The sequence below is a fragment of the Chionomys nivalis genome, chromosome 23 (genome assembly GCF_950005125.1).
Source record: "Chionomys nivalis chromosome 23, mChiNiv1.1, whole genome shotgun sequence".
In the NCBI taxonomy this organism is placed as follows: Eukaryota; Metazoa; Chordata; class Mammalia; order Rodentia; family Cricetidae; genus Chionomys; species Chionomys nivalis.
Genome location: NC_080108.1, coordinates 1214319 through 1232129, shown reverse-complemented (window position 1 = coordinate 1232129; position 17811 = coordinate 1214319). Strand labels below are relative to the sequence as shown.

General features: G+C 51.3%; 1 protein-coding gene across 1 annotated transcript in view; it reads right to left on the bottom strand.

Annotated features, from left to right (window-relative positions):
• Dgat2 (diacylglycerol O-acyltransferase 2) overlaps window positions 1-14285 on the bottom strand; it is a 28164-nt gene extending 13879 nt beyond the window's left edge. The window contains exon 1 of the mRNA XM_057756248.1: window positions 13954-14285. Coding sequence (XP_057612231.1) covers window positions 13954-14074 — 121 coding nt within the window. The 5' untranslated portion in view covers window positions 14075-14285. The remainder of the gene's footprint in view (window positions 1-13953) is intronic.
• Window positions 14286-17811: the final 3526 nt, after the last annotated feature.

Sequence of the window (17811 nt, the reverse complement as noted above, 5' to 3'; positions counted from 1 at the left end):
AAGAAACCTTGTCTTGAAAAACCAAGAAAAAAAAAAAAAAAGACAAGGCAACATGACAGCGGGGAATCTCAGAGCTAGTCCTGGGTTTGGGCCATAGGGAGGCCAGTTTTCTCCCATCTCCAGTGCCCAAACACATGTATTCCTTTATCTGATCTAGGACAAATATTTAATCTTTGCTACCTGAGGCCAAGGACAGAAGTTCAACCTCCCATTTGCAATGTTCTGTTTTGATTTTTGTCCAAGTGCCCTTTGAGCCTCCCGATCCCTGCCCCACTCCCTTTCTCCTGGACACCTCTTTCCATGAATCTGTTCGCCCTCCAACAACCAGGCTCACACCAAGCCCGCTGAAGACAGATTCACCTTCACTGTAGCACCAAGCTTGGGGCTGAGGGAGGACCCAGAGGCATCTCACTTCTCCTAAAGTGGGGGTTATGTACCCCAGACTGCAGATAGGACCCCAAGCTAGTGGTTGGAACAGTGTTTAGGGAAAGGTCCACAGGACACGGGGAGGCACCTGAGGTACGTATGTTTGCTGCTAAGCAAGTGCCAAGACCGGAAATCAGGACAAAATGTGCTCAACAAGTTGGCTTGATCTGTGCCCCCAGGACTCTAATAGCTGACAGTGTGACCATGAGGCCTGGTGCCTACAAGGGAGCTGGCAGTAGGGAAGAGCACAGGGCGAGACCCCAGACCACTCATTTCAGCCTTAGACTAAAAAGCAGAGGCCACTTCACACCCCAGCTCTGCTGAGCCCAACCATGTCCGTGTTCAGCACATCTCTGAGCTCCTATTGTGCGTCACCCCAACATTCCTTCCTACCACCCACTGATGAAGGCCCAGAACAGAAGACTCCCTCAATCTTGACCTTGAGGGTCTCCTGACCGTTCACCCCAGCTTACAAGCTAGGAGAAGGGAGAAAGGAGTCTAGGGGTCACATTTGAGCCTCTGCTTTCTGTCAAAGTTGGCAGCAGCAAGGTCACAGTCTAGTTCAGAAAGGGATATACAACCTCTCAGCTCAACGCCCGTGACTGAGTAGGAAATGGCAGACTTCAGGGGACAAACCAGTCCTTTCACCTCTCTGACCTAATAAACCAAGAGAGAGCTTGGCACTGCCCTCTTGGTTCCCCTCACTATGTGACCCCAGGGAGTAGCATGCACAGGAACCAATGCTCACGATCATCACATACTGGGTACTCAATCACACCAATGCTCTACAGGAACGGTGGGACGAAGACACAAAAACAAGACTGGATCCTGCAGCCACTCCAGAGGGTTGGCGAACTGCTCTCTTCGTAACTCTGTGATCTCAGACCCTTTTCCTCCACCAGGCATGTTCCTTAGGAATCATCCTGAGCCCTAGAGGGACATGCATTATAGTATGACCAAGGTTACCAGGTAAAAAAAAGAACCCAGTATTCCAGCCTGGTGGTGGCGGCACACGCATTTAATCCCAGCACTTGGGAGACAGAGGCCGGCGGATTTCTGTGAGTTCGAGGCCAGCATGGTCTACAGAGCGAGTTCCAGGACAGGCTCCAAAGCTATAAGAAACCCTGTCTTGGGGAAAAGAAAAAAGAAACAAACAAAAGCCAAGATTCTTGCTTCTGCTCGGGACTCCTCCTCTTTTGACACAGAGGCTAATAAATGCCAAGGACTCTGACCATTATGTGCAGAGAGTTCAAGGGTGGACCATACTCAGGGCCTGGTGTGCATGTCCACCAGCTGAGCCTAGACAAATACATTTGTCACAACCAAACCTTTAAGATATAGCCTAGACTCCCGACTAAAGGCTGGTTGGCTACATCACTGTCAGCAACAATGACCATGAGGGTTAAGCATAGGTGCCCCCAAATAAATAAATAAAAGCATAGGTGCCCACTGGCAGGTTAGGTGCTCCACTGGGCAGACTAGGTGCTCCACTGGGCAGACTAGGTGCTCACTGGGAAGACTAGGTGCTCCACTGGGCAGGCTAGGTGCTCCACTGGCAGGCTAGGTACTCACTGGGCAGACTAGGTGCTCCACTGGGCAGACTAGGTGCTCACTGGGAAGACTAGGTGCTCCACTGGGCAGGCTAGGTGCTCACTGGGCAGGTTAGGTGCTCTACTGGGCAGGCTAGGTGCTCCACTGGGCAGCCTAGGTGCTCCATTGGGCAGACTGGGTGCTCACTGGGCAGGCTAGGTGCTCCACTGGGCAGGCTAGGTGCTCCACTGGGAAGACTAGGTACTCCACTGGGCAGGCTAGGTACTCCACTGGGCAGGCTAGGTACTCCACTGGGCAGGCTAGGTGCTCCACTGGTAAAGCCTTCTGCTAGGCAGGAAATGAGTGCAGACACTAGCTGGCTTCTCTGTTAGGAGTCCCACCGCTACCGGAGGTAGACCCTCAGGCTGCAGTTTGGAGGAGTGTTTAAGGAAAGGCACACAGGACACAGGCATCTGGAGCCTGCTGGGAAGTGAGGCCCCAAGCTAAGGCCTGAACCCCTCGTCCTACGCTGGCAGACTGTGCTTTTCAGTCAGCACAGCCAACTATAGACGGTACGGTCTTCGGGGAGGCATGCAGAAACTCCTTGCTGGTCATATGCCTTACCCCAAACTGAGAAAAAACTAAGCATTTTTTTCTCCAAAATAACCCAAGTCCCCCATCTTATTAACTTACAAGTAGATAGGGTTAGAGAGTAATACCCCATTTTCCCCCTAATATTCATCCTATCATACAGACAAAACCAAGGGCCTGGGAGACTCCCCAAGTCCATACCCAAGCAGGCCAGAACCCATTCTGTCTTCCTCCTGCCTCACTAGGCCAACCACCTGCTGCCTGCCCTGCCAGTCCAACAGGAATGCAGTCCAGGGAGGACCAGCTGCATTTCTGCAGGAGGAACCACAGATCCAGGAAAGACTGGGGAGGACAGCAGCACCACGTAGCTCAGATCCACTCCCACATGACTGCTGGTCCTCTCAAGTCCAAGTTCTGCGGGGAACCAAAGGGCCTAGGAGACAGTGATTGCTCCTGCTTTGACACTTCCCCAGTGCAGAGGGCAGCTCAGGCTACAGCAGAGACACTATCTCTCCTTCCCTGGGGACCACCCTAGCCTGAAGCCACCAGCTTTCTTGCCACCCCAGGGAGCTTTTCTGTCTGACACTCCCCGCATATGCAAACTACACAGTTCAAGTTGATTGTCGCCTGAGGCCAGCCCAGTTCTGCTCCAGGTCTGGGTCCCCAGAGCTCTGATAGGGCCTGGCTGGTAAAGGGGAAAGGCATTAGACAGACTTGCTGAGAAAGGAAAACCGAAGTCAGGCCCTTAGGACTCCTTCCATTCTGGGGAGAGCAGTAAGAATGAAGCTTTGACCCTTCTGACCACTGTCCAGGCACAGAATCCTGGGTGTTCATCATCTTCACCCCATTCTGATGTCGCTCCAGGGCCTCTCAGAGTGTGGACTTAAACCTGCCCTAGTCCTGGTCTCCAAGTCCCTCCCCTCTGCTGTCATTCAGAGGGTAGGCCAGGTATAGCTTCATTTTCTTTATGTTTTGTTTTCTATTGATTAGTTTTGGTGGTGTTGAGTCTCATGCAGCCCAGGATGGCCTCAAACTTGCAGTTCTGCTGTGGCCCTCCTGAGTGCTGAATCACAGGCATGTTGCACCATGGCCACAGGAGCAGGCTTCCTAAAGAACAGGTAGGGGCAGCAGCAGGCCTTCAGGCTCTAGTCCCAACTGTGCCCCAACTCCTGTGTCAACTTGGCCAAGTGACTTCCTTCTCAGGGGTTCAGTTTCCCCATCTCTAACATGGAATGAGTTAGATCACACAGTTCATGGTCCCTAGCGTCTACCTCCTGGCCAGAATCTGAGCCCTAAAATTCAACAGCTTGCAGCAGCCCTGGGACAATCACCTGGGGAACTAGGAAGTGAGGGTTCCCTCGCATATCCCCAGGGCATAATCAGCTATGCTACCTGGTTGTCAGCACCTCCTCTACTCCAGCTTGGTTGGCAGAAGTCCAGCTGGTGAGGAAGCTACAACCAAATGCCGCCACCTCCACTCCCAACCTGTTTGACTCCTGGGTAGGGCGGCAGAGAGTCTTAGCATCCAGCCAAGCCCAGCTTCCTCATCCCTCAAGCCTTCCTGGGCCCACCCACTCTCTCATACATCACCAGTCCCACTGAGTCCCAGGTATAGCTATCTGGCAACCCCCACCCCTTGAATGGTAACTTGTGAGTACCAAGACTGGAGCAGATTTATTCATCTGTGTGTTGAATCTCACACAGGGTTGGGGTCGAGAGGGCTCTAGAGGTTTGCCGTACATCTGGGCAAATCCCACAGCGCCAGCCCAGAGAAGGCTGAATGCTCAAGTCGCACTGGGCTGCTTTTGGCCAAGCCAGCCCTGCTATGGAAACGCTGAAGCCTTTCCTGCCTTCTCTCAGTACACGTTCTCTGACACTTGCAGGTTCTGCCTTTCATTTGAAGACATCATTTTCCACAGAAGTGATGAGGCCTATATAGGGCAGAACAAAAAGACTAATCCTATGCAGCGAAGACTCACACAGGAGGCTGATCTGTGTGTTCAAATCCTTGTGTTACTCCGTGTCTGGAGGACAGAGGAAAGGGGAACACATCAGAGAGGCCCAGAGCAGGTTCCTTACCACTCTATGCCAGGCCACTTTTCTCATGGTGTTCCTTAGAAGGGCAGGCAAGGCAAGGAGGAAATGAAGGCATGGCGAGACCTCGCTGGTTAGGGTATAGGAAGCCATCACTCAAGGCAGGTACTTGGACCCCAAGTCCCTTCACCACTTAAACAATGCCATGTTACAGAGGGCTGGTCCTAACTACACACGGTAGTCCACACCCAAAACAGATAACACCTGCATGAGATAACACCTGGATGCCTGTTCTGCCCACACCAAGTCCCACTGTCATGGGACAGTTCTGTGCAGACTGGCTATGCAATGGTGAACTCCACCCACATGTGCCTATACCTGAGCTTCTGTTGTGAGGTCATGTGAGCTCACAGTGGACTCAACACAATCTCATAATCTCAGGGCCCAAGACGGGAGTGGTGAGGGCTGTGTTAGAATCTCCTTGTTCAGTATCTAATATCAGAGTAACCAAGGAGGCCACTCCCCAAGGCTGATGGAAAACAGTTTCCTGGCTTTCTCTCACCCTTGCCTAAGAATGGCAGAGTCTGAATCTAAGCCCCCAGTTCTGGGAAAAGGGCCAGCTCTGCCCCATGATGCGACCTGGGATGTGATTAAACCTCTCTGAGCATAAAAACAACCTCAGGGAGGAGGGAGGTTAGAAAAGAGTAAATGAGGAAATATTTGGAAGCCTGATGGATAAAGGTAACTGCTACCAAACCTAACGAACTGAGTTCAATCCCCGGGACCCACAGGGTGGAAGGAGAGAACCAACTCCTTCAGGCTGTGCTCTGACCTCCAGACAGGGACTGTATGTAGTGTGTGTGGTGTGTGTGTGTGTGTGTGTGTGTGTGTGTGTGTGTAAAAAAAGAACTGTTTTTAATGTGTGTAAGGTGCACATGGCCAGTGAGGTGAGGCTGTTGTTGCTTTCACCTCCCCAGAGGAGAGGGTATAATAGTGAGCAGGCGTGCGTGCATTAGGTGTGACAAGGGTGTGCATTGGGGGAAAGGTACAGAATGTGCTGTTCAGGGCTCTGAAGGCAGGCGTGGAAGGTGAGCAGAGACTGTAGGTGGTGGAACTGCCACAACAAAGAAGGAGTTCCCCACAAGGCAGGGTCAAAGCACATGACCAACAACTCAGAAATGGGGGAGGGGCATCGAACTACCCCAAAGAGGCTGAAAACAGAGAACCAGCTCTTCAAAGTGGCCCGACATAAAACCCAAAGCACAAGCACTTAGAAGGAGCCGCCAGGAAGGGAAGGTGTTGGTGGGGGCAGGAGTCGGGAGCGAATGCAGGAAATCATGCCCCCCACCTGTCTGGAAGCTCAGATACTGCTGAGAGAGAGAATGTGATTATCAGGTGGAGACCAGAGCTATAAAGGAGAAGAATTTGAGGCAATGAGTCAGAGCCAGGGGCAGAGAGTCCCCATCCACACAGTGAGAATCACGTGGCCCACAAAGCAGGCGGGAAGCCTCTGCACGGCCTGCGTGGCTTCTCCGCCACCTCCACGACATCATCTGTGGAGGGACTGCACCCAGGAGGGGTCCAAAGAACAGGAGCCAGGAGAACTCTCCTCTAACACACAGAAAGTGTGGCTCGGATGAGTCATTGCCTGTGCAAGCCTCAGTTTCCTTGCCTGTACAATGGGGCTAATTCCTACCTCTCCAGATGCTGAGGGAACTGAGATAATGTTTAGGCAAGAGCCCCATAAAAAGCGAGGATCTGTCTGAGTGGCAGGTAATTATCAAGCAAGCCTCAGTGTCCTCCCGCTGTCTTAAAGCAACACAAACCCTGGGTCTAATGCTTCTTGCAAATTGTCACCCTGCTTGGGACCCAGTGTCCTCTTTAGTGATAGGTCCCTGTGGGGAAAATCCAGTCAGAGCTGGACCAGCTATTAGGTCTGGAAAGAGTCAGAGAGCAGAGGCATGAAGGCCCCTGGGGCTCTCCAGCAGGATGGCATCCTGCCCACATTCCCAGACCCCAAGGATGCCACATCTGGGTCATCTGGACGGAAGCTTTGCCTTGGTTTGCAGAGTGAGGAAGCTACCCCTCAAGTCACTCGGGCACAAGCTGCATGGTTATGAGGAGCTGACGGTCAAGACACCCAGCCAAGTGCCAAGTGATGTGCTTCTTTGAGGCCAGAGGTGAACTAGCTGTCTTCTGGACCGCCTCAGGCAGGTACTTTCAGCCAGAGTCCACACGTGTGACGGTGACAGGGCCAGATGTGGTAGAATGCACAACCCTGGAAGGCCATGCCTGCCGTCTCCAGGGCTGGGCTGTCAATCCAAACCTCATGGGGCCTCTCCTGACCCAGCCTGCAGTGCCGCCAAGAATGGTTCTCACTTCTGAGTCTGGTCAGGTATTTAGCACACACAGAGGAACCCTGTCAGCCACTAGCCTGTCCACCTTCCCCCTGGGAAGAGTTCCTGTGCCCAGTTCAGGATGGAGTGGCCATGCCCGACAGGCTGTCTCTCACTTCTCCATCCATTTCCCATTTCATTATGGGAGGTATGTATTAATTTGCGGGAACTATGCCTCACTCTGGGTTCCTAGGCCCATACAAAGAACAAGTGCCTAGTCTACACCTGCATGCTTGAAGGCACCATGATGAATGAAAAGGGCATGGACAATAGAAGTCAGCTGACCTGGGCCAATGGGTCAAAGGAAGTATCATAGGGAAACAGGAAAGGTCTCCTCTGAGTGCAAGGGTGGGCTAAAGCCAGGGACAACACAGATGGTTCTGGAGAGAAACGTACTTCCAAAGTACCCCGAACCAAGGTGGAAGCTTCCCAGTCTCTACCTCCCTTCTGCTTCTCAGGCACCTACCAGAGGCTAGTAGTTCTTGGAGCACCCACCCCAGACACAACAGGGGACACAAGGCCATGAATTAGACACAGAAGGCTGAGCGGTCCAGGAATAGAGGGATTCCCCCAGCCTCTCCTGGGAACAGGCTATCAGATGAGGGATGGGCCCAATAAGAGGAAGGCAGAGGCCCTACAAACAGCATCTACAAAGGGAAAGGGCACATAAGTTGGAAGATTTAGGTGCAAACATCTGGCCAAACTGCAACAGAGACTGAATCTGAAAGAACAGAAAGGAAGACAGAAGGACTGGGAGGCCATGAAATGCTGCCTCCACCCGCAACACCAGGAAGAGTCAGCCAATAACCCATCCTTCCAACTTTAGACAGGGCAGTGGTCAGTCATGTACCTGGTCCCAAACACCCTGGTGAGTTCTTTCCCAGAAACATGAAGTCTCCTTTTGAGGGCTCTCATGGGAATTATATGTCCTAATATAATGCCTATAGCGACATGCGGCCGGAAAGGGAGGACAAACCATTACAGATGCTTGCGAAAGTACCTGGCCTTGCCACCAAATCCTGCATTTCAGGATCCTGCTACAGGTCTCCGTAGATTTTCTGGGACCTTTCCTGCTCTAAGGTCTCTGATTCCCCAGCGCTAAATTAAGGGGTAAGGACACAGCAGATGAGGGCTGAGGTCTTGCCAATTTAGACCTTCTGTGCTCTACTACAATTCACTAATGGCTTCTTGATCTGCAAATGATCCTTCGAATGGGAACATTGGCGCCTACAAGGGTTATCCCAGGGGTTCGGGGATTAACGTATTTAGCTTTCATTAGATACGGTAGAGTCTTGGGAGGGAAAGACAAAAGGGTAGGTCTTTTAGGATGCCAGGTTCCCAGCTCCTAACCAGAACCAGGACATGAGTGCTTGAAGACCCCAGTGGCCTGCTTTCTCCACCCCCCACTTTCAGACCTAGCACATTCAGGAATACTGGAGTAGGAGGGGCTGCCATGGCAACACCACCAGCTTGCATGTGCGTCACCAAGGAGTCCCCACAACAGGCCCTTATGGCAATCCATAAGTTCCTCTGGGGCACTTACCTGGGCCCCAAAGAGGATGCAAGCCCCATTTCTGGTAAGAATGAGGGAAAAGAGCAGGCCAGGCCTGGCAACACTCTCCAGGTGGCCTGGAAGGGACCAAAGGGACCCACCCAGCAAGTCGTCCTTCCTGCACTGAGGATCCGAGGCATGGTGGGAAGCAACGCAGCAGAACAAGGTTCCTGCGCTGGCTTGGAATGACAATCTGCTAATGAGAACAGACCCCAATGCTTCCTGCTCCTGGGGTTGGCACACGAGTCGCCAGGCTCAGCACCATGATGGGGGAAATACTTGTGCCACAACCCTGTCCATTTCACACATGAAGGGACTCGGAATCAGCAAGAGACAATGGCTTGTGAGTGCGGCTACACAGACCTTCAGTGGTAGAATAAGGACTACACATACCTAGGTCTGCCTTCCAGTCCCAAATCCCCCAAGGAGCTGACACTAGCTCATGAACATCTGCCTATCCCAGGCTCCTCTCCTGGGACTCCTAAGTCTTCCAAGGCAGATGCAGATTAATCCCACAGGTCAGGACACAACATCCTCTGTCTCATTTGTCTTTACTGAGAGGATTATGCTGGGACTGCAGCCCAGGCTAGCCCCTCCACTGGGACTGCAGCTCAGGCTGGCCCCTCCACTGGGACTGCAGCCTAGGCTGGCCCCTCAAAGATCACAGTCAGACTGTATTTTCTACCTAAACTTGTGTCTCTTTATATTATTCCTTATGCCTAGGACGTCTTTTTAAAATTTACTGCACGTGCGTGGTGGGGGCGTCCAAGGACAACTTTTGGGAATCCTAACCTTCCACGATGGGTGAAAGGCATTGAACTGGTGAGGTGATCAGGTGTCAAGGCAATACGTTTACCCCCTGGGCCATCTCACCGGTCCTACTTCTTATCTGCCTTGCTGATGCCATTTCATCCTTCACAAGTCAGACTGAGCATCCTCTCCTCTGCTAGGAAGCCTTCCCTCATCCCAAGGCGACTTAGTTCCCTATCCTCCATACCCAGTTCCTCCTCTCCTCCTGGTTACTGCTCAGCCCCCTCTGCACACCATCTCAATGTGTGCATACCCCTCTGGTCTCGCTTCCTTAAAGTCAGGTCTGCTGGCCGACACAAAAGAGGAGCTCAGCTACTCGATCTGAACCACTCCTGAGGGGAACCTGCTCCAGGAACAAGTCTTCAGCTACTCCATTTTCAGGAAGTAAGGTAGAATCTTGATGATGAGGCCAAGGAAGTAGGCCACTTAGGATACCAGGTTCCCAACATCCTGGAGTTACAACTCTGACTATAACATGACCACTAAGGTTCTCTGTCTATGGTGTTAAGACTTCCTGTATGACTTACAGATTAAAAAAGGGGCTCACTCACAAATCAGTTACCAAACACATCCCATTCACCTTAACTCAAACCCTCAGATGTTAATTTTGAGATGTCTGAATCTTTCCTGTTGCTTTTGTTTGCTTGAGATGGTTTTTCTGTGTATAGCCTTGGTTAACCTGGAACTTGGAGATCCACCTGCCTCTGCCTAAGTGCTGGGATTAAAGGCGTGCACCACTACACCTGGCTTTGAATCTATTTCAAAAATAGGAAAATAAAGTCTCCAGTGGCTGTGAACCCTTCACATCTCAGAGAAAAAAAAGGCAGGGCAGGAATCCTGGCTTTGGCCTTCTATAGTCTGGAACCACATGGGGGATCATGGTTCACCTGCTTCCACCCACTTGGCACTTAGCCCCCAAGCCAAGCTCATAATCAGACTGGGTCTCGAGGACACTTAACACATATGGGCAAAGAGACCTGGGGAAAGCTAAGGAATTCACTGAAGCTAAAGACAGGGCTTCCTGCCCAGAGGACCTGGCAAGTCCTACTAATGATTCACTCACTCAGCAAATATCTACAGGGTTCCCACTACCTGACAGCACTGTGCTGGGCACTGGCAACACAAGGCTCAGGAAGACAAACGAGGCCCCGGCTCCCAAGGGCTGAAAATAACTCAAACAGTAAGTGCATGTCACAACTAGGTAATGATAAGGTCTACAGAAGGAAAAGATCTGGGACTAGAGGATGGGGTGACGAGATCTACGAAGGGAGAGCAAGTGCAGAGACCCTGAGAGAGAACTCAATGGTGGACTATGATGGAGGGACAGAAAGACCACCAGCACATGGCATGGTGACCAGGAGGTTATCAGGTGGTGGGTATCCTGGCAGCCTCATAAATCTGAGGTTTGAAGTCCAGGGGACGGGGAGGAGGGCAGTTCATTTAGTCAGACAAAGTTATGTGGGCTATTGGTAACCCTATCCACCAAGTTTAGGGGAGTTCCCTCGAAAAACTTGGGGAGGAGATACCATGCCCGTCATGGAGTTAAGAAGCAATCAGCACTCATTTGGCAACTGCAAGGCACACATGCTGGTTAGCGCTCAGTGTTGCTGTCCCCACACCTCTAGCATGAGGAGGCTGATAGGCACCCATGGAGACAGAGCCGGGTTCTAGCAAGTCTTTCACGTCCCTGGACTAGTTCTTCTGGGAACCTGGGTTTCTCATCTGTGCTGTGGTGGTTGGGCCAGATCCAGCACCAATGGGTTTTAACTCAAGTACATGCTGCTGAATTTAGGAGCAGAAGGGTGGAGGTGGGGCAGAGTTTCCACACTTGCCACTGAGTCACCTGCTAATAAAGCATTATACTTGGTTCTCCTTTCCAAGCTTAGACGAGCCTTTGGCACAGAGCTAACTCAAAAAAGTAGTCTCTGTAGCTGGGGGGACAGCCACGCAGAACTGAGGGAGGAGGGACAAGAGAGAGGTCACAGGACTTTGTCAGACGATTGCCAACCCTCAGTTCCAGAGTTACCCCCAACAATCTGACTCCACCTAGCATATTCCCAGGGATGGGAGCTCCATCTCCACCATCCAGGCTACGAAGTCATCAACAACTGTTGGGATTCTTCTATCAAAACCCGGACTGTGACTCCACCTCTGTCCTAGGCTTTGGGGGCCACACAATGTACCAGCTCAGAACTACACTTCACTGCTTCATGCTGGGTCCTGGACAGAACCCTAAGAATAGCCACAAGCATTCAAGGACTCTACCACAAAAAGCTCCCCATCCAAGGGCAAACAAAGCAGGGACGTACATGGATTTAACTATGACTTCCAAATCACAGTCCAAGCCTGTCTTTCAGAGATTAGAAAATACCACAAGCCAGGAGTAGTGGTGCATGCCTCTAATCCCAGCACTCAGGAGACAAGCAGAGGGGCCTCTGAGTTCAGGCCAGACTGGTTTACAGAGTGAGTTTCAGGTCAGCCAGCAATGCACAGAGACACCCTGTCTTGAAAAACCAAAGGGGGAAAAAAGTACCAAAAACTCCCTCTGTTGCAACAAAGGCATACCACCCAAGCTTCAACCAAACAACAGTCGCCAAGTTATCTATGTAGTCACTCACCCATCATGGAATTTCCCTTCACAGAATCCATGCCCTCCTTCCTTGAAGACTGCCACTAACAGGGTGTTCAGTGGGAACTGATCGTCTGAGGCAAACTAGGCCACTAGGGAGTGTCTTCAAGGACCAAGGAGGTAGAGAGGCCTCTCAGAGATGTCAAGATAACAAAATTTGCTTGGGCACCCTCCCCTACCCCACCTAGTCTTTCACCAAAGATCCCAGAGAGCTAAACTGACTAGCTTGCATTTCATATTGGTCTTTGTTACAATCTATGAGGCAATTACACCCACATTTTATCCATTGTATTTTCAAGGTTGGACAACAACACGGGGAACTCTTCTGCTAGGATACTAAAGACCTGCTCAAAAATCATCCGGTGGGGAGTACAAACCTCCCCGAGTTTAAAAAAAAAAAAATGTGAAAAACATAGTTACTAGGCTTCCTGCCCCTGGAAGACAGAGGAGAGTCCAGGAAGGATATCTCCACAGGGACCACCATGGATGGCAGACCCATGACCCTGCAATGAAAACACTTAAAAGCATGCACGTGAGCAAGTCACTTCCTTCCCCATTAAGAAGGATTCTGAGAGAAGATGCTATACTGGTTCATGGGGCAGCACAAATGCTTGCCCCTGGGATGAGACCATTTCGGTACTCCTCCAGGGGTGGATAACCACAGCAACAGTCAACGGGACTAATGCTGGTGTCACTGGAATTCCAGCATGGGTTACCTCGGTTTTGACAAATGGCAAGAGATACTCATGATTTATTGTTAAGACAAAACTGGATTTAGAACTGTTATCTATAGCATGGTCTTGACTATGGACTAATAGAAGTAACCACCAGATGGCTGGTTTACCGTTTTTCTTTCTGATCACTTGTACTTTTCAATTTCCAGTTTCCCATGAACTGGAACTTGCCCTGTAGACCAGGCTGGCCTCCAACTCAATAGCTCTGACTGCCTCTGTCTTCGGGGTGCCCCACCAACTGCCCTGCTAAGGAAACCTTGAGTAGCATTTCTTCCTCCTCAGTTTCTCCAAGTACAGCTAGGGAGTGTGGGATGCTTTGCCTTGTATGGGGAAAGCTGTGGTGTGAATCTTAATTCTGCCCCCGGTTCACTGAAAGTCTCAGTTCTCCCTTGAAGGCGTACCTTCAAGAAGAAAACCAAACCAGTAGATATCTGAGTTCGAGGCCAGCCTAGTCAACAAAGTGAGCTCCAGGACAGCTAGAGCTACACACAGAGAAATGCTATCTCAAAAAAAAAAAAAAAAAAAAAAAAACCAACAACAACAAAAAAAAACCAGGGTCTCCCACCCCACTTCTAAATATGTCAGACTCAGGGCTGTTGCTGTTGAGTGGGTGCCACAGTCTGGGTTGCCACACATAAGCCGGGACAGAGGACAGTTGGGGCACACCTGTTCCAGGCAGGCATGTTCTCCATCCAGTGGCTGTTTCAGGGGATTGCAAAACCCTTACACCCTACCCCATCCAGTTTCTCCCAGCCAAATCCTGTTCCACCTTGTGAGAAGGAAGAATAACTGGGGGCTGAAGAGTAAAATATCACTAATAACAGGGGAGAGTGGGTGGTGTCGCCCTCATCAGCTGGGGGATGGGAAGTGATGTAACACATGTTGCAATATTGGTGAGCCACCAGGATGGAGAATGAACCCAGGTTTGACTAGAATACCAGGCTGCCTGGCTCAAACCGGTAACCCTCATCCCAGGCAGAAATGACAGGATGCAGAGTTGGGTTCCCCTAACGAGAAGCCAGTCGTGGTGGCACACACCTGCAGTCCCAGCCCTCGGGATGCGGAGACAGGATTCCGAGCTGGAAGCCATCCTGGGCTACTAGGTGAGATCTTTTTAAAAACTGGAAGTAGTTGTCTGGGACGCCAACCTGAAGTGGCTAACCCGTCCAGTACAGGGCAGCACTGCTAGCCAGAGTCCCTTCCTGAAAATCATCGTTGCTGTGGAAAGCTCCCAGGGTGACTGACACTCACCCCATCGCCCAGACCCCTCGCGTGACAGGGCAGATCCTCCATTCTTGTTCTCGCTGCGGGCAGCTTCGGCCCGACGCTCACCCCGCAGGACTCCGGAGTAGGCGGCGATGAGGGTCTTCATGCTGAAGTCGGTGCACGTCACGGCCGTGCAGAAAGCCGCCTCACGCCGCGCCCCTGGCCCATGCCCCGGCCGCCGGGGCCAGGGCTTCGCGCTGAGCTCGGGGAGCCGGGGAGCAGCGCCAAGGCCGTGGCGGCGACCGCACGAGAGCCGAGGCAGGCAGCCGCTGCCACCCCAGTTAAGCCTAGAAGCCAGCGAAGCGCGGCCACGGCGCTTAGCGCCGCCGAGCGCGCACTTTATAACCTCACAACGGGGCGGGTCGTGACGCAAGAGGGCGGGACTTAAGGTTCCGCCCCGGACCGTACCATGTTCTCGCAGGGGATAAATCTCCCGCGGCTAGGCTATGTGCAAATCCCGGGAAAGAGCCATGGCCTAACCGGTGTTGAACAGAGTTTAGCAAGTAAGGCAGAGGGAACTAGAGTTCTGATGCATGAAAGCACGCCTGCTTGCTCCAGAGACCACCTTGTCTTCTTCCTTCTTCCTCCCTTGCAGACATTGGTACCGTCCAGCAGCTGGAATGTGGGCCGGGAAGTTGAGCACGTGCGGTACGACTGCCAGCGTGCGTGTGCCTGTGTTCTTCCTTGGCTACGCTTGCCTTTAGTTGCAGTTGGGCAGGCTTCTCCTGTGGTCAGTAGTGTTGGGATTTGTTCGGTTACAGCTGGGCTTCACAAATCACTACCCCCCCCCCCCCCAAGCGCCCTGCCCTTCCTTTTATCAGGAAGAACCTGGAGCGGTGGAGTCTGCCGCTTGTAATTCTAGCAGTTGGTGGGGGTAGGGGGACGTGTTGAGACAAGGAGGATCGTGAGAGATCCAGAGTTTGAAGTCAGCCTGGGCTACAAAGTGAGACCCTGTCTCAAAACACAAGGCACAGAGGCAATACTGTGGAACATAGTGATGCTCTTCAAACCCAGTCCCAGTCCGCTTTTCCTCAACTTCAGGGGTTTTTGTTTACTTCTTGTTGGTTTTTTTGTTTGTTTTGTTTTTTACTTTTTTGAGACAGGGTTTCTCTACGTAGCCCTGGCTGTCCTGGAGGACAGGCTGGCCTTGAACGCAAAAGATCCACCTGCCTTTGCTTCTGGAACACTTGGACGAAAGGCAGATTGCTTGGATTAAAGGCGTGCGCCACCGTACTCGGTTTTCACTTCAGTTTTCCTGTCTGTAAGACGGGAACAAACAGATGCTTTGAGAACTAAGGGGGTGAGGGATGAAGGGCAGTTAGCTATCTACTGGCGTTTAAGGTTAGGAACTCTTTCCATCGCCCACAACTGAGTGGGAGTTTTGCAGAAGGAGGGTGTGAGGGCAAGCAGAAGGCCGGGTGTGATGTCTGAACAGTCAGCGTGTCAGGAGAACTCAAGACAACTGCATAGGATGAGGCTGCAGTAACATGGTAATATAGTAATAGGGGCTGGAGCTTGGTCCTTGAGAGTCCTGTCTCTCCAGACATTGGGGTGGGAATGGGTTCTTGGGAGAGAACCGTAATAAAGAAAATGACCACAGTGAGGTGAATTCTAGGAGCCCTCTTACAGAGTGTGAGAAATAGACAAGAGGGCACACAGAAATAAACCATAGGAGGGTTGGGTGGGGTGTGGCTCAGCATTGGGTTGCATACCTAAGGCCTGGGGTACAGGGCCTTTTGGTGGGGGAGTGGAAAAGAAAGGTGAAGTTTTTGGTTTTTTGGGGGGGGGGGTTCTCTTTCTTTCTTTCTTTCTTTTTTTTTTTTTTTTTTTTTTTTTTTTTTTTTTTTTTTTTTGAAACAGGGGTTTCTCTGTTGTTTTGGAGCCTGTCCTGGAACTAGCTCTTGTAGACCAGGCTGGCCTCAAACTCACAGAGATCCGTCTGCCTCTGACTCCCGAGTGCTGGGATTAAAGACGTGCTCCACTGCCAGGCAGAAAGGTGAGTTCCAACTGGAGTGCGAAGCATGCTAGGAGTCTCAGTCCCCAGGCACGTGACAAATGCCCTTAGTGAAACATAGAATCACTTGCATTTGTTTAACTCCTTCAAAGACTTGGTGGGTGGGTGGGATAGGAATCTCATTGAGACAATACTACCAAACCCTGAGAACTGAGTCTACCAGAAGCAGAAGGAAAATACCCCGGGGCAGAAGGATCATGGTGTGAGGATTTCTCTGCAGTAGAGCTGGGTCCTTTTAGGGAATGGGAAGGCTAGTGGGCTAGCATGTCCTTGGGAGACTCGAGATCAATGTATGCTATGTGACATCTGTGAGGAGAGAGGGCAGGAATGTATTTGGGGGACAAAGAAGAGTTCAGCTATACGGGGTTATTGGAGGCAAGCCTCCTTCCTGCTGGTTGTCTAGCACACATGAGCCTCTGGGTTCAGAGCCTAGCAACACACACCATCTCGTGTTGGCATGGAAGACCCCAGATCTAGAGCGTATGCCTGCTCTAGAGTGTTTTCTGTGGAGGAGACCTTATAATGGACAATGGCTCGCTCGCTCACCTCTGATGCTGTCTAATTGACAGAGATTAAGCTGGCTATAAGCCCGAGGTGTGATCTGTCCTCTATCAGCAAGAGTTCTTGGGTAAGTCACTAGTTTGTTCACCACAGAGTGGAGGTGGGAAGCCAGGCGTGGTTGTGAACACTTGTTATAATTCAAGCACTTTGCAGGTGGGGAGGGAGCCTCCTCCAGGAGTTCAAGGTTATCCTTGACTACCTTGGGAGTTGGAAGTTAGCCTGAGCTACAGGAGACCTTGTCTCAAAAAAGAAATAGGAGGGAGGGAAGGAGGAAGACAGAAAGAAAGAGGTGACATTTCCCATCTTACTGATATACTTACCTACTTATGGATCAACTAAAATAATATGGGAAGGGTGTTGCCATTATCCAATGCGAGTAAGATACCATTATCTTAATAACAAATGGCAAGACTTTGGGTAAACAAGGCCCATTGGAAACATTCAGATTCCAAGTTCGTGGACTTCAGCATTTTTCTGTGCACCCTCTCTGGGCCAGGTACTGATTGGAACACACAGAATCAGACCTAGTCCCTGCCTTTGTGGAGACTGAAAAAGAGCTGAGACCAGTGGTCAGAGGATGGCCAGGCTGTGGTGCTTGGAAAAGCGAAGGCCAGGCCAAGGTCAGCCCTTCCCTCCTGGCTGCTGCTGGCTGTCTCCATCGAGCTTGGAATCTGCCCAAGCTCAGGAGCCCTTGGTCTGTGCCCGTTGTGGGCCTGACTTAGCCAAGAGGCTCAGTGAGCAGTGGATTAGTCAGGAGGTGGTAAATGAGAGAGAAGGCAATATTGCTGCTGGAGGTGAGGTGAGTCTGGTTCTTTTGATCAGAAAGGAAGGGCAGCTATTCAGAAGTTCCAGCCTGAGCAGAGAACTGGGAGTGGGACCCTGGTGTGGCTAGAGAAAGAATATAGCTGGCAAAAATAAGAAGGTAGGAAGTGAATCTGAAAAACTGACAACAGATACCAAATCTGGGAGACCTCATAGTTCATCACGGGAGTCTGGCTTCATCCTGTGCAGGATAGAGCAAGGGGAGAGTGTGAGGTCCCGGCTAAGATAATAGGCTAGTCAGATAGTTGAGCTAGGAGTGTATTGGTGGGAAGCTGGGAAACAGGGCCATAAAATCTAGTCCCTAATACCAGGTGTTGCCGGTGCACGCCTTTAATCTCAGCATTAAGGAAGCAGAGGTGGGTGATCTCTGTAGGCCAGGCTGGTCTGCAGAATGAACTCCAGGACTACACAGAGCAACCCTGTCTTGAAAAAGAAATCTAGGCTGG